This window comes from Diospyros lotus, chromosome 9, assembly GCF_014633365.1.
Source record: "Diospyros lotus cultivar Yz01 chromosome 9, ASM1463336v1, whole genome shotgun sequence".
Classification (NCBI taxonomy): domain Eukaryota; kingdom Viridiplantae; phylum Streptophyta; class Magnoliopsida; order Ericales; family Ebenaceae; genus Diospyros; species Diospyros lotus.
In genome coordinates, this window is record NC_068346.1 from 11,408,780 (window position 1) to 11,422,071 (window position 13,292).

General features: G+C 32.9%; 1 protein-coding gene across 2 annotated transcripts; it reads left to right on the plus strand.

The window, feature by feature from the left end:
* The first annotated feature begins 629 nt into the window (after positions 1-629).
* LOC127810518 (glucose-6-phosphate 1-dehydrogenase, chloroplastic-like) lies at positions 630-5,166 on the plus strand. 2 transcript variants are annotated; one of them, XM_052350047.1, is made up of 10 exons: positions 630-1,085; positions 1,617-1,846; positions 1,938-2,032; positions 2,217-2,331; positions 2,744-2,949; positions 3,027-3,176; positions 3,260-3,380; positions 3,478-3,707; positions 3,802-4,002; positions 4,517-5,166. In XM_052350047.1, the coding sequence occupies exons 1-10, from the start codon at positions 890-892 to the stop codon at positions 4,767-4,769; spliced, it is 1,797 nt and encodes a 598-aa protein (XP_052206007.1). In that variant the 5' UTR covers positions 630-889; the 3' UTR covers positions 4,770-5,166. The 2 variants fall into 2 exon arrangements, with proteins under 2 accessions (XP_052206007.1, XP_052206008.1); XM_052350048.1 differs by having other exon boundaries at positions 1,623-1,846.
* The last annotated feature ends 8,126 nt before the right edge of the window (positions 5,167-13,292 follow it).

Genomic DNA, 13,292 nt, shown 5'->3' on the forward strand with positions numbered 1-13,292 from the left:
CAAACTCAAGTTTTTGAGGCCAAATTTACAATTTTTTGCTTCTATATTTTTATATTTTTTGGTGTGATTATTCAAATTTTTCTTTATTTTAAACATATCACTGAATCCACATTTGTAATCAATTTAATCATTATATTTTGACTTTTTTTACAATTGACAATTTAAAATTTTCATTATTTTGATTACACTACATTTTCGAATCAATTTAATTCTTGTATTTTGACATGTAAAAATAATAAAGTTAAATTGATCTACCTTACTTTACTCTTTTTTATAAATTAAAGTACGAGAATTAAATTGTCTAAAAAATGCAAGTACAAATGTATAATTGAAATAACGAAAAGTTTAAATTATTATAAAAAAAATTAAAGTATAAGATTTAAATTGATTGGAAAATATAATTTAAGAAATATAATTAAAATGAAAAAATTTAAATAAATAGGAAAAAAAAAGTTAAAATATAAAAATAAAAATATGAATTTGACAAAATTGGGAGAAGCCGAGCACAAACGTGATTTGTCCCACAAAAGAGGAATCCGAATCAGGTTCGGTCCGTCGCTCTATAGGGCTTTCAAGAAGAAAACACGCCATTCTCATTTTTCTCGACTTAAAAGGGCTTCCTGAGCTCCCCTACTTGACTTGCACAGTAATCGGGTCGCAATTGGCTCTCTCTGCCTGTGCTGTGCCCCCTCCTGTAGTTGCCGAATAAACAAAGCAAAGCTAGCCTTTCGGAGATCTCAAGGGCCTAACCCCTCGATGTCTCCGAAGTCTCTCTTCACCTCTCTCCGTTTCTCTCTATAGATTCATTTCCCTATATATATACAGACGGACATAGATATTGCTTGACATATATATATATATATAGGGGGAGAGACAGAGAGAGAGAGAGATGTCAACCCTTTCTTCATCGATGCACTGCGGTTCATTTTCTTCATCATCGTCGTCGTCATCGGCATCGGCTTGTTCCAATTATGTGCATCATCGGGTGGCGGTTTATCCGATTTCTCCCAGGAAATTTGAGCCCAGAAAGGTCTCCGTGCAGTCCGACCGGAAATCTTGGTGGAATGTGGGTTGCCTGCAAGATGGTTAGCTCCTTTTCCTTTTGTTTTTGCAATTTTCTGTTTCGTATTGCGAATTCATCGATGCCCATTCACGAATTGAATTCGCAAGGACCGGGTCTGTGTCTACTTTCTATTCATCAAAAGAATTTTATTTGTTGCTTATTCTATTTTTATTTCAAATATTCAGTTCTTTTTATGTAATTGCCAAGGGTTGTAAGAGAGATGTTTCTGTACATGGGCCAATATGAATATCTGGTTGTATTAACATCAAAGTTTGAGCAAAAGGCAAAAATAGGTGTAAGACTTAAAATTTTATCCATTCGTCTTCATAAATTTTATGGGAAGCAAAATCCAGGGTCTTAAAGCTTTTGCACATTTGGGTGCTAATTTCTTTTTTGCTGCTGTTCAATCAGATGGTAAATTAAATCCTAGCCAGTGTGTTCCTAATTTATTATAATTCTAGGAGCATGTTGATTTGGTGGGTTGTTTTTGAGAATGTTAAGATTTAAGTTTTCTCCCTTTATTAATTCTTAAATGAATGTTCTTATGACGAAGGTGCAGTGGCTGCAACAGCAGTCTCAAGCGAAAATGAAACTCCTTTAAAGAAATTGAAACATTTGTTGTCAACGGCATCCCCAGAGGAGTCTATGGATGCAGCCGGATTCAAAATCAATGGAGACGAGTCCAGTGTCAGTATTACTGTGGTAGGAGCATCAGGGGACCTTGCTAAGAAAAAGATATTTCCTGCACTTTTTGCACTTTATTACGAGGACTTCCTCCCAAAGGTTTGCGAATATCTAGTTTGTTTCATCTTTTTTCTTGTTATTTCAATTGGAAATGTTTTTACTTGTGTTTTCATGGATTTCTTCTGTCCAGCACTTCACCGTTTTTGGTTATGCCCGGAGTAAGATGACTGATGCCGAACTTAGAAACATGGTTAGCAGGACCCTTACTTGCCGGATTGACAAGAGGTGATCCCAGTTCCGTCTACTGGGCATGATTTCATGTTTTTGTTATGCCTCTCTAGAGCAAGTTGCCTGCTTCTTGAAATGCATTCTTTATTTGGTTTTAATTCTCAACATGGATTTTATTTAGCCTTAGACATTGTCGGTTTACATGATCAGCAATATAACTAGGTTTCATGTGTTTTTTCAGGGAAAACTGTGATGAAAAGATGGACCAATTCCTTAAGCGATGCTTTTACCACTCTGGTCAATATGATTCTCAGGATAACTTTGCTGAGCTTGATAAGAAACTAAAGGAACATGAGGTAACATTTGTTTGTTTATGAACCCTTCAGGATTGGTATTCACTAAGTTCCTCACAGCAACAGTTAGGTTAAAAATCCTAGCTTGGAAAAGGGAATTATATGAGAACATTGTGCCAGTACCAATTTTCATGTGTAGTTTCAATATGATCTTACAAGTGTCAGAAGGGGCATCAAGAACCACTTAAAAATTAAATATCCTATATAATTCTTCTTGTTATATATGGAAAATAGTCTTCATTTTTATATCTTTTGTGTATGGCTTCATAGTTTATGTTGGCTTGGATCTTACAGCCTCTTAGTCAGCTGTCGCAATGGTTGTTTATGTGCGTAATGGGGATAAACTGCTTGCTTCAAATTTATTCCTTCCTTATGTATGTTCCATCTGGATTGACCATGATCAACTACTGTGCAGGGTAGTAGGACATCTAATCGCTTGTTCTATTTATCAATCCCACCAAATATATTCACAGATGCTGTAAAATGCGCAAGCCTCTCTGCCTCCTCCACTAATGGCTGGACAAGGGTTATTGTGGAAAAGCCCTTTGGTCGTGATTCTGAATCCTCTGCAGCTTTGACAAGAGCTCTCAAGCAGTATTTGGAGGAAGATCAAATTTTCAGGTTAGTTTTTCTACTGGTATGGTTCAAATTGGCAATCACTGGGGCTATTAATTGACCAAAGGGGAGCCTCTTTCCAGGATAGACCACTATTTGGGGAAGGAGCTGGTGGAGAATCTCTCTGTCCTTCGCTTTTCCAATCTCATTTTTGAACCCTTGTGGTCAAGGCAGTATATTAGGAATGTCCAATTCATTTTCTCTGAAGATTTTGGCACTGAAGGGCGAGGAGGGTATTATTCTTTCTCAAAAAGTTGCTTAAACCCCAAATCTGTCCTTAAGCTCATGACTAATTTCCCATATGGTTGGTTTCCAGGTATTTTGACAATTATGGGATAATAAGAGACATAATGCAAAATCATCTACTTCAGATGCTAGCAATCTTTGCCATGGAAACCCCAGTCAGTCTAGATGCAGAAGATATCCGAAATGAAAAGGTTTTTTAGTCATTTTCTCCACTAGAAAAAGACAATGCCTACTATTTGATATTTATATGTGAATTGTCTTTTGATTAAATTACTCAATGGGTGTCAGGTCAAAGTCCTCCGTTCAATGAGGCCTTTACAGCTTGAAAATGTGGTTATAGGACAGTACAAGAGCCATACAAAAGGAGGTGTTACATACCCAGGGTATATCGACGACAATACTGTACCCAAGGGCAGCCTAACTCCAACATTTGCCGCAGCTGCTCTTTTTATTGATAATGCTAGGTGGGACGGCGTCCCTTTTCTAATGAAAGCAGGCAAAGCTCTACATAACAAGAGGTTTCTGAAACTAAGATATCTGAATTCATACAAATTTCAACTCAGAATCTTTTAAATAAATAGTCATTTGTGTGATTCTTGCTGTTTTCCTCAGGGCTGAGATAAGAGTACAGTTTAGGCATGTCCCTGGTAATCTTTACAACAGAAACTTTGGAACCGATCTTGATCAAGCAACAAATGAACTTGTTATCCGTGTGCAGCCAGATGAAGCTATCTACTTGAAGATCAACAATAAGGTCCCTGGTTTGTGTATGAGATTGGACCGCAGTAATCTAAATCTCCTTTATGCAGCAAGGTAATTGACATTGACTAGATTTCTTATCTCCCCGTATTGTACTGATAATAGTAGAGTGTTGGTGTGGCAAATAGCTATACAAACCTTCAGTTTGGTTAGCAAGCATTCCCAAGGAAATATAATTGCCCCTACTAACGCTACCCAATCTGATATGTTGTTTCAAGGTGAAGTGGATTCCATATACATGCGCACGTGCGCTCGCGTGCGCGTACAGAGAGGCATAAAATCACTAGATAATTGTTGCTGTCCTGTTTGGAGAATCTGTTCTTGTTGCCTTATAGCGATAGCATATGTGTAGTGCTTAGATATATGTTGCCTTATAGGATTTTTGGATTTTGATTTCAAACTAATTACACTGGAGGCCACAATATGGATTTTCTAGAACACAATTTTTTCATGTATCAAACCTTGACCAAATCATGTACAACAAAATTTGTCACGTCTTGATTTGGGATAGCGAAATTGTATTTGTAGAGATCTACTCTCATTGACATTTTCTTGTTTTTATCTCTAGATACTCCAAGGAGATTCCCGATGCATACGAGAGACTCCTCCTCGATGCTATTGAAGGGGAGAGGAGACTGTTCATCCGAAGTGACGAACTTGACGCTGCTTGGTCGCTCTTCACGCCCGTGTTGAAGGAGCTCGAAGAGAAGAAAATCATCCCGGAATATTATCCTTATGGAAGCCGGGGCCCTGTGGGGGCTCACTATCTTGCAGCCAAGTACAATGTTCGATGGGGCGATCTGGGTCTAGAACAGCAGTAGCGAGCATGCATGCATGCTGTGTGGCTTTACACCGTATGGGTCGATACGTAGGATTTTGCTTATTAGGTGGTTACACGAGACTTGTTTTAGTTAAACTTGAAGCGACGGGGGGTGGTGGAGATCAGGATAGGAAGATGAATGATATGCGAAGTATAGAATCTGGGAATGGAATGGAAGGTTGGGGCAGCCTTACCCTTAGGATCATCCATTTTCCTTCCTACTGTTTTATCTTTATTTTATTATTATTAGATTAATAGAAAGATGCATTAGTTTGCCATTTGAAAACTGTTGTGGAGGAGGAAGCCTCTCCTCTTAACAGTAACTAGAAAATTCCTTTGGATTACCATCCCACCTTTTAAGGGTAGGATATATCAAATTGATCACTTTTTATGGTAAAGTTGTTCTTTCGTGACGCGATCAGAACAAAGACATATGCTTCCAATTCCGGACATGATAACAAAACTTTCACGCCATCTCTCCAGGTTGTCGCTTTGTTGAAGAATAGTCTTATTAGCTACCATGTCCATGTTACAATGACAACCATCTTCACATAATCATTTGGAATATGCTTTTTCAAAATGGAATATATATATATATATTACCAAGAAAAGAAAGCATGGTAAAAGTCACACTTTAGCTGTTAGAGATGATTTGGGCTTATATCGCATTCATATTTAGGCCACAGAGAGACTAATGAGGTTGGGCCTAGGTGCTGTAAGGGTACCCTTAGGTTTGGGCTTGTTGAAATTAAAGAAATGTGAACTGTCGGTTTGAAGTCAGGCCCAATTTATGGAACACCTAATGGGTTTGATGAGAGTGAACCAAATGTGAATTCTAAAATGATGTTAACACAAGCCCGAGACTATTTTTAAAGTGACCCCACATGTGGTTTTAAAGAATTTTTAAGACCTTGCATATTATGGAGATATCTTTGAAGGGTTTGGATTCATGGCTTTTATTATACTTGAGAGAAGGGTTTTATCTTGGATGATAGTCTCTGTCATTTGTAGGATTCTCTAGGAAATAAGCTCTAATTTCTCTCTCAATAATCTCTGATTTTTCAAAGGATGGCCAACCAATGGCATCCTTTATTCTCTACAAATTAATAGGGCCAACAAGGTTTATCCATATACTTTTTAAGATAAGTTGGACTTTAAACATCGGACAATTGTTATGTTAGCCGACGTAAATAACATAATAATTTCGTACATCACAATTCATTTTATTAAGCAAGTTATATGATTAAATGAGTGGGGTGTTAGGTTAACTAGTTGTATTATATTTTATTTATTAGCGAAAAGAAAATTATATTTTTTTAATGAAAAAAGAAAACTATTTGGTTGGATGGATGGTTGTTTGTTCCAATTCCAAACATATTTTACCTGCGGCTATGCTCTGCCACGTGCGAGTCATGTGCATGATAAGATACTTAGTGGGGCATCATTACAGTTGCCCTGCTACTGCTCATTGGACTGGAGCCCTGTTCCAAATCATATATATGGGGGCAAAAATCAAAAACCACAAGAAATTGCAGGACACCCTTGTAATATTGAAAATTCATATTTGTCACCCTATCAAAAGTCAAAAGTGTAAGGGCATGATAGCAAAATTGTCTTTTTGGAAGACCTGGCCACGTGCGCCTGAATAGCATGGAGTAATTAAGAAATCAAGTACACATTTAAATTCAAAATAAAAAATAGAAAATAAAAAAGAAATTAAGTAAACGATTTTATAATTATATACAAATATTTTAACAGAGCGAAATTAAATTCATTATACATACAAAATCAAAAATAGAGTTACATTCAATCACATATTAGTAAGAGGTGTAGTAAAACAAATATTTTGTGAAAAAAATACAATTATTTGGATCTAAAACAAAAACCCTACTTTGGTATAGTTGAAAAATGTAAACTGTAAAATTAATATACATATACTCACGGTGTGATTAACAAATATACAATTTTAAAAATTGACAAATATAACAAGTAACATACATAGGTTGATAGTAAAATTTTTGATAGCTAATTTTTTTAAAAAAATAGAAAATTAAACCCACGTATTTTATTTTTTTTCCCATAGACACCCATACAAAATCGACATTCCAACATCACCGTACAAATATATTTGTATACCCATATACTTGCAAAAATTAGAAAAAAAAAAAATAGTATATAACTAAAGGACAAGTTTTTGAACTTGAATAGGTGTTTATTCTATGTCAGCCTCCACAATTTCGAAACCACGTCTATTTAAAAATTCTTAAAAATTGCATATTTGTCACAACCTCCACTTTATCATCTTCTCAAAGAAGTTTGATAAATACTTTGCATATATCAACCCCATTTAATCCATCACCGAGAACGAAATTTTTCACGTGTTTAATTAATACAATCAAACTAATACATTTAGAATTTGCCAAGAGTATATCATATAATTCACCTAAAAAAGTCACTTTTAGTTGGAATAATATCATATTGACTTGCATAAGTATACGTAAAAATTTAGAATAATATATACCTAACATTCAAATATCAGTACATATGCAAATTCGAAATGAAAAAAAAAATTAAGTAGCTAAAAATTTATTAATCAAATTTCTTTATTTTTTCCATTTCATTATTTTTATTTGTTCTAATTATTTTATTTATTTGTTGTAGTCATTCATGTAAGTCTTGTAAGAATACTTTAGTAGATTCAATTGTCACCAAATTTTAAGAAAGAATCATCTATTCTACATCTATTAATTTACAAGAAGAAAAATATAAATGCCTTCTCGAGATATAGCTCAGATGATAAAGAATGGGTCGTGATATATCAGTTTTATTTCAATGAATTGCGAGTTTGAACCTTATCCTTTTCAAGACACATTTCATAATTTATCTCCTTCAATATAATTATGAAGGCTTGAACGTTAGAAAATCATCCCAAGATGAAAAATATAAATTTTCAATAATATAAGGATGTCTTTTCAGTTTCTTAAAACCCTAGGGTGGGTTTTGATTTTTGCCCTATATATGCCCATCTGCCGCAGCGCCGCCCCTAATACTATATTAATAATAATATACATTATAATTACACGAGAAAAGATGCGGAAGGTAGAGCTGGGGTTGTCCTCTTCCAACAGCCATACCGTCCAATCAACCTTGCCTTTGACCTTCCACTAATATATTCTTCTCTTCCCAATCCCAAATAAACAAATAAAATAAAACACATCCAAAGCAAAGGGATAGCGTGCCTGTTTACCTTTCCAGATTCGCTTTGTTTTAATGGATATGTGACGTTTAGCTGACATGGAGTGAGTGTTGATGCTGCCCAATTAATAAGTTTTGTTTAAATGTTTGGAGGGAATTAATGTAAGTTGGATTCCATTCACACTATTAACCATAATAATATTAATTAATTATATGATTAGTGATACCTACGACTATTTGAGTGTAGTGTTTTTATTTTTTTTTATGTGGGTTAAGAATATATTTAAGTAAATTGATGTGTTTCATAGTCAATATATCCTTTCGTTCTTATTTTTGACACCTTATTTTTAGGAATGGATCTAGAGATTGAGATTAAGAGAGGTTAAAGTCTATATTGATCCTCTCTTAATTTGTTCGTGGATAGAATAATAGGGATAATAGCCTTATTTGACTATTAATTCTATATATATATATATACATATATTGGGGCTAAGTGTGCCTGCCTTTTCATCTACCCTCTTATTTACTGTTTTAAGTAATTGAAAGGTTCTTTTCCAGAGGTTTCTTCTCAGATAATTCTAACAATTTGTTTTTGTTTAAGAGAATTGATGTTTTTTGAAGTATGAATTGTTAATTTTAAGGTTGATTCTGGGAAAGGACAAGAAATGATGTGATGATGATTGATGAGGATTGAGGCGGCGAGTGGATACTATTACTTGGTGGCGCATCAGAGGAACAGTAAACAGTAGGGGAGGATGGAATATTAATTAATAAAATAAACACTAAAAATAAAAATTTGACAACAAAATAAACACATGAAAATACAATAAATAAATTGAATTAAACAAGCCCTAATTAACCCTGAAAACTGTCAACAAAAGAAACAAAGGAAAAAAAAAAAGTATATGTAGAAAATATAATTTTTGAAATTACATAAAATTAATTTCTAAAAAAAATATTGTCTTTTGTAAGAACATTAATTTTACAGTAACACCAAATATTCGTTCTTAAAAATGATGAGTGTAGGAGGGCATAAGGGTAGGTGTCCTTTTTAACAGATTGGAGTCCCTAAAGCAGGCCAAGCAAGGACAACAAAATCTTGTTGTTGGCCCTGAAAGGATTCCCATGAGGGCAAAGTTAGGTCAAATGTGTACTTCAAAGCCTATTGGTCTGGGAAAAGTTCAGCCGAAATCTTATGGGTAAGATTTGGAGCCCCCCAAAGGGCTGCTTATTTATTTATTTTTTTGTTTTAGTTTCTATTAGGGCAGGGAGGCTCGGCCCTTGTCAACCATGCCCTACCCCTACCTAATCCTAGCCAGTTTTCGTAGGGATCCCTGAAAACAAGAATTTTTCTTCTCTTCCTTCAGCATGGATCACGTTCGGTAGACTTCAAAATAATATCAATCAATTAGAGGCTAAGTAGCATTGTCCCCTCCCCACTAAAATATCATGGAGAGTGGCAAAGTGTGACATCCCCTCTCCCATGGTGTTACTAAATCAAAAATTGAGGAATTTTCTTAAAAAATAATTATAATTAATTTCTTCTTCTTTAATTGTTCTAATAAATCCCTTTAACTTATCTTTATTTGCTTAAATAAGTTCGTACCATTGATCACTAGAGAATTTCATCTTTAATTCATTTTAAAATATAATTATTTATTTTAAAATTATAATTAAGGGTGATAATCAAAATTTTAACTCATTTAAATACGTTTAAATCGAATTCAATGATTTTATTATTTCATATCCTTTTTGGGTCATTTTCGATATGCCCTTATGCTTAAGAGGCTCCCAAGATTATTCTTTAATGTAGTTCATTTTTAATATCCCATCGAAATCAAATATTTAAAAATATCCAAGTCGTCATTAATATTCATACAAATTTTACAACTATAACATTCATAAGATGAACTTCTATAAAAATATCAACTTCAAATAATATCGCTTGACCCCTTAAAAAATTACATAAAGTTAGTTGTTCACAATTTCGTTTTTGCTGTAACACTTTTGTATTTTAGGTATTTGACTTTTTTTTAAAGTCATACATTATTAGAAAGCTCACTTGATGGGATACCCAAAAATCATTTGATTTTATTAAGGTTTGACTTCTTGAATTTGACTTTAAATTAACTAGTTTGATCGAGATATTACACTATCCAATTGTTACCAAATTAGGCATATCTTTTTCTACAAAAATCCAAAGACATAAAACTAAATTTACTAGAAACCAGATTTACTTAACCATCATATAGAATTTTTTTTTCTAATTTAATTGCACTAAAAATTCAACATCTTAGGCCCTGATCTCTTTAATATTTTCATATCGTTTTCAGTTTTCAAATTTTCAAAGCCGTAAAAACATATTTACTTTTATATTTTCAAAAATAAATTTTTTAAAACAAGAAAAAAAATTATAAAGAAAATTCAAAATAACAAAAAGTTATTTTAATTATTTTAATTACAAACACATTCAAAATTTTCAAAATATAAAAAACGCTATAGACAAAAAAAAAAATATTTTTTCAGCAATCTCAAAATAAACACTCACAATACAAAATTAAAAATGAATTTAAAACTGAAAACTAAAAACTAAACCACGAAGAGAATAGCCTTTTAATTTTTTAAAAAAATATATATATAGTTTAGGATAGAACCATACATTAGAAACTTCATTTTAAGCCAAAATAACAAGTATCAATAACATAAACATGTGTCCATTTCTGATTCTAAAATGTTCATAACATTGTTAACTTACAAATCAAGATCCACAAAGTCTACACACCTCTAGATAGGGATATTTAGATTTTGGCTTCATTTTAAATTTTAATTTATTCATTAATTATATATATTTTGTTAATTTTTTCTAGGCAACATAAAGCATTTTTAACCAAAATCTAAACCAGTTTTAATGAAAATATTTTAAAAAATTCATAGTTAATATGCATTGAGCTTGCCCTTAATTAAGATGGGGGAATGCTCTCAATTGGGGGTATGTAAATTTTCAATCTTTAATCCTAGCTAGGAGGAACTCCCCTTTCAATTCATTCCTCCTTGTTGCATGTAATAACTGCAATAGGAAAGGACAATTTACTTGCAAAATAGACTTCTTCTTGTAGGGATTTAATAACGGGACAAATTATATTTGGTACCATGTGAGAAAATACTAGGTGGTACTATTAATAATAACCTTATTTTGGGATCACCCTCCTTTGCACCCCCCCAACGCATAGCCTTTAATTCTTGTGAAAAAGGTAAAAAACGAAATATGCTTCTAGAAGTCTAAGGTTTAAACTCGTGATTCACTGAAATGACATCGATATATCATTTATTCTTCATTTGCCAACTGAGATGTGACATAACAATTCCATCTTATAGAATAGAATAATTATTATTTTATGCTAATTTCTTTTTGACATGATACATATAGACTAAGTGAAACAATATTGATAACAATATAGGTTGGAATAACAATAGGCTTAGGGAGCAATAATTAGTTAGTTCATAGTAATAGTATTTGAAGTTTTGTCCTCTTTCTCAATAAAGGATCATTTTAGTGTTATCATGTGCTCGCATGCATAGAGGAGTGCTACTCATTTGAGAAAGGGGTAAAGTAGGGATTCCAAATATATTTGGGAAAGGGGACTTTTACCAACTTTAGTAAAGGGGTTAAGTGATGGACAATGATAGTTGGAGGGGGTAATATTTATTAAACCAAATATCAACATTTTTAGGTCAGGTTGTATGGGTTAATTAATCTTTTGTTACTTTTGTTATATATATGAAAGAGTTATCTAAATTATATATTGTTGATAAACCCTAGATAAGATATTTTTAAATTTTACACAATAAAGGTAGGTGATTTCTCAAATAACATACGAGATATGTTGCTCAAATTTTAAATTTTAATTTTCTATATAGCTCTTGACGAGGTGTGATTGTGGAGGTAATAAAATTATTTAAATGGAAATTAAGTTTTTGTATTAAATCTTTTTAAGAAAAAGTATTTTCTTCTCAAAAAAATGTGTAAAAACATATATATTTTTAAAACAAAAGAAATATTAGTAGTATTTTGTATTAAAATTAAAATTTAAAGTAAAATATTTAAGTTGAAGCAAATGAAACCGAATGATAAAGGGATAAATATATAGCTTTTTATTATTTTCTCAAAAAGTTTCTAATCCCAAATTGTTTAAATATATTTTGAATTAATTAATGCACGGATTATACACGTCATTAAATTTGATGAATTCATTCGTTTGTAAATTCTCTTTTGTTATTATTCTCTCCTAAACCCTAGTATTAACTTTCTCTTGACTTGTCCTAATATCTTTACGGAATGTTCAAGTACGATGAGAACAAGAGTAAGATTTCTTATTATTATTATAAGTCTAAATCTTATTAAATTGAAGAATTTTTTTGTTTAAAAGTTATAATAGAATTTTATACTTTTTAGGATATATAGTTTACTTTGACGTAGTTATCGACCATTTTATAAAGTTAAAAGACTAATTTTACTAAGAACAAATATTTTTAAGATTAAGCGTACAAAATAAACTTCATGTAACTCTTATCTCTACCTATGAGATCAAGTTGTGTAAAACTAGTTAAATACTTTGTTGCTCATGTGCAAGATGAGCCTTACTAAACTCGTGCTCAACCCACAAAAACAGGCTTTATAGAGTTGGTTTAGCACTTTATTGCACGCGAAAAGCACGAGTAATATAAGCCTCACCCAACTTGTGCCACAACGCACAAGGGTAGATTGTGTAAAATTGGCTCAACACTTTGTTACTCATCGTGTTCATATGCATGATAAGCCTTACCTAACTCATGCCTTGGCCCTCCAAATCGTGACGATTTGTTGCTCATATTCTTCATGTGCAGAAAAAGTATTACTCAATTTACATCTCGTTCACGAGACAAATTGTGTGGACTCTGTTTAACACTTATCTACTCACGTTATATGTAAGAGGTATCTAAATTATTGTAAATAATCCTTGGCGGTTAATTAATGATATCACTGTTAATTTTTTATTAAAATTCATTTAATAATGGTGAATGACTCATGCAAAATTTTTTTTGAAGTGACAAATTTTACATGGGACACAACAAACCGACATTTAGAACTCTGATTCTCATTCGAGCACGACTCTTGCTCGACGGCCATCTTGGTGGCAAGATTTATTTATTTTTAATATAGGAATAAAATTAAAAATAGGAAGAAAAAAAAAAAAAAAACCCTAGAAGGTGTGAACGGGAGAAGTGGGGGCCATGGGAGGAGCAAGACAAAGCCGAAATTGGTAGGCTGGAGCGGCCACGCCATTTCCCA

Excerpts from the sequence above, each read along its gene's own strand:
- LOC127810518 (XM_052350047.1), top strand. The coding sequence starts at position 890 with ATGTCAACCCTTTCTTCATCGATGCACTGCGGTTCATTTTCTTCATCA. Across the intron at positions 1,086-1,616 it reads TGTGGGTTGCCTGCAAGATG|GTGCAGTGGCTGCAACAGCA; the intron begins GTTAGCTCCTTT and ends CTTATGACGAAG. Across the intron at positions 2,033-2,216 it reads ACTTGCCGGATTGACAAGAG|GGAAAACTGTGATGAAAAGA; the intron begins GTGATCCCAGTT and ends GTGTTTTTTCAG.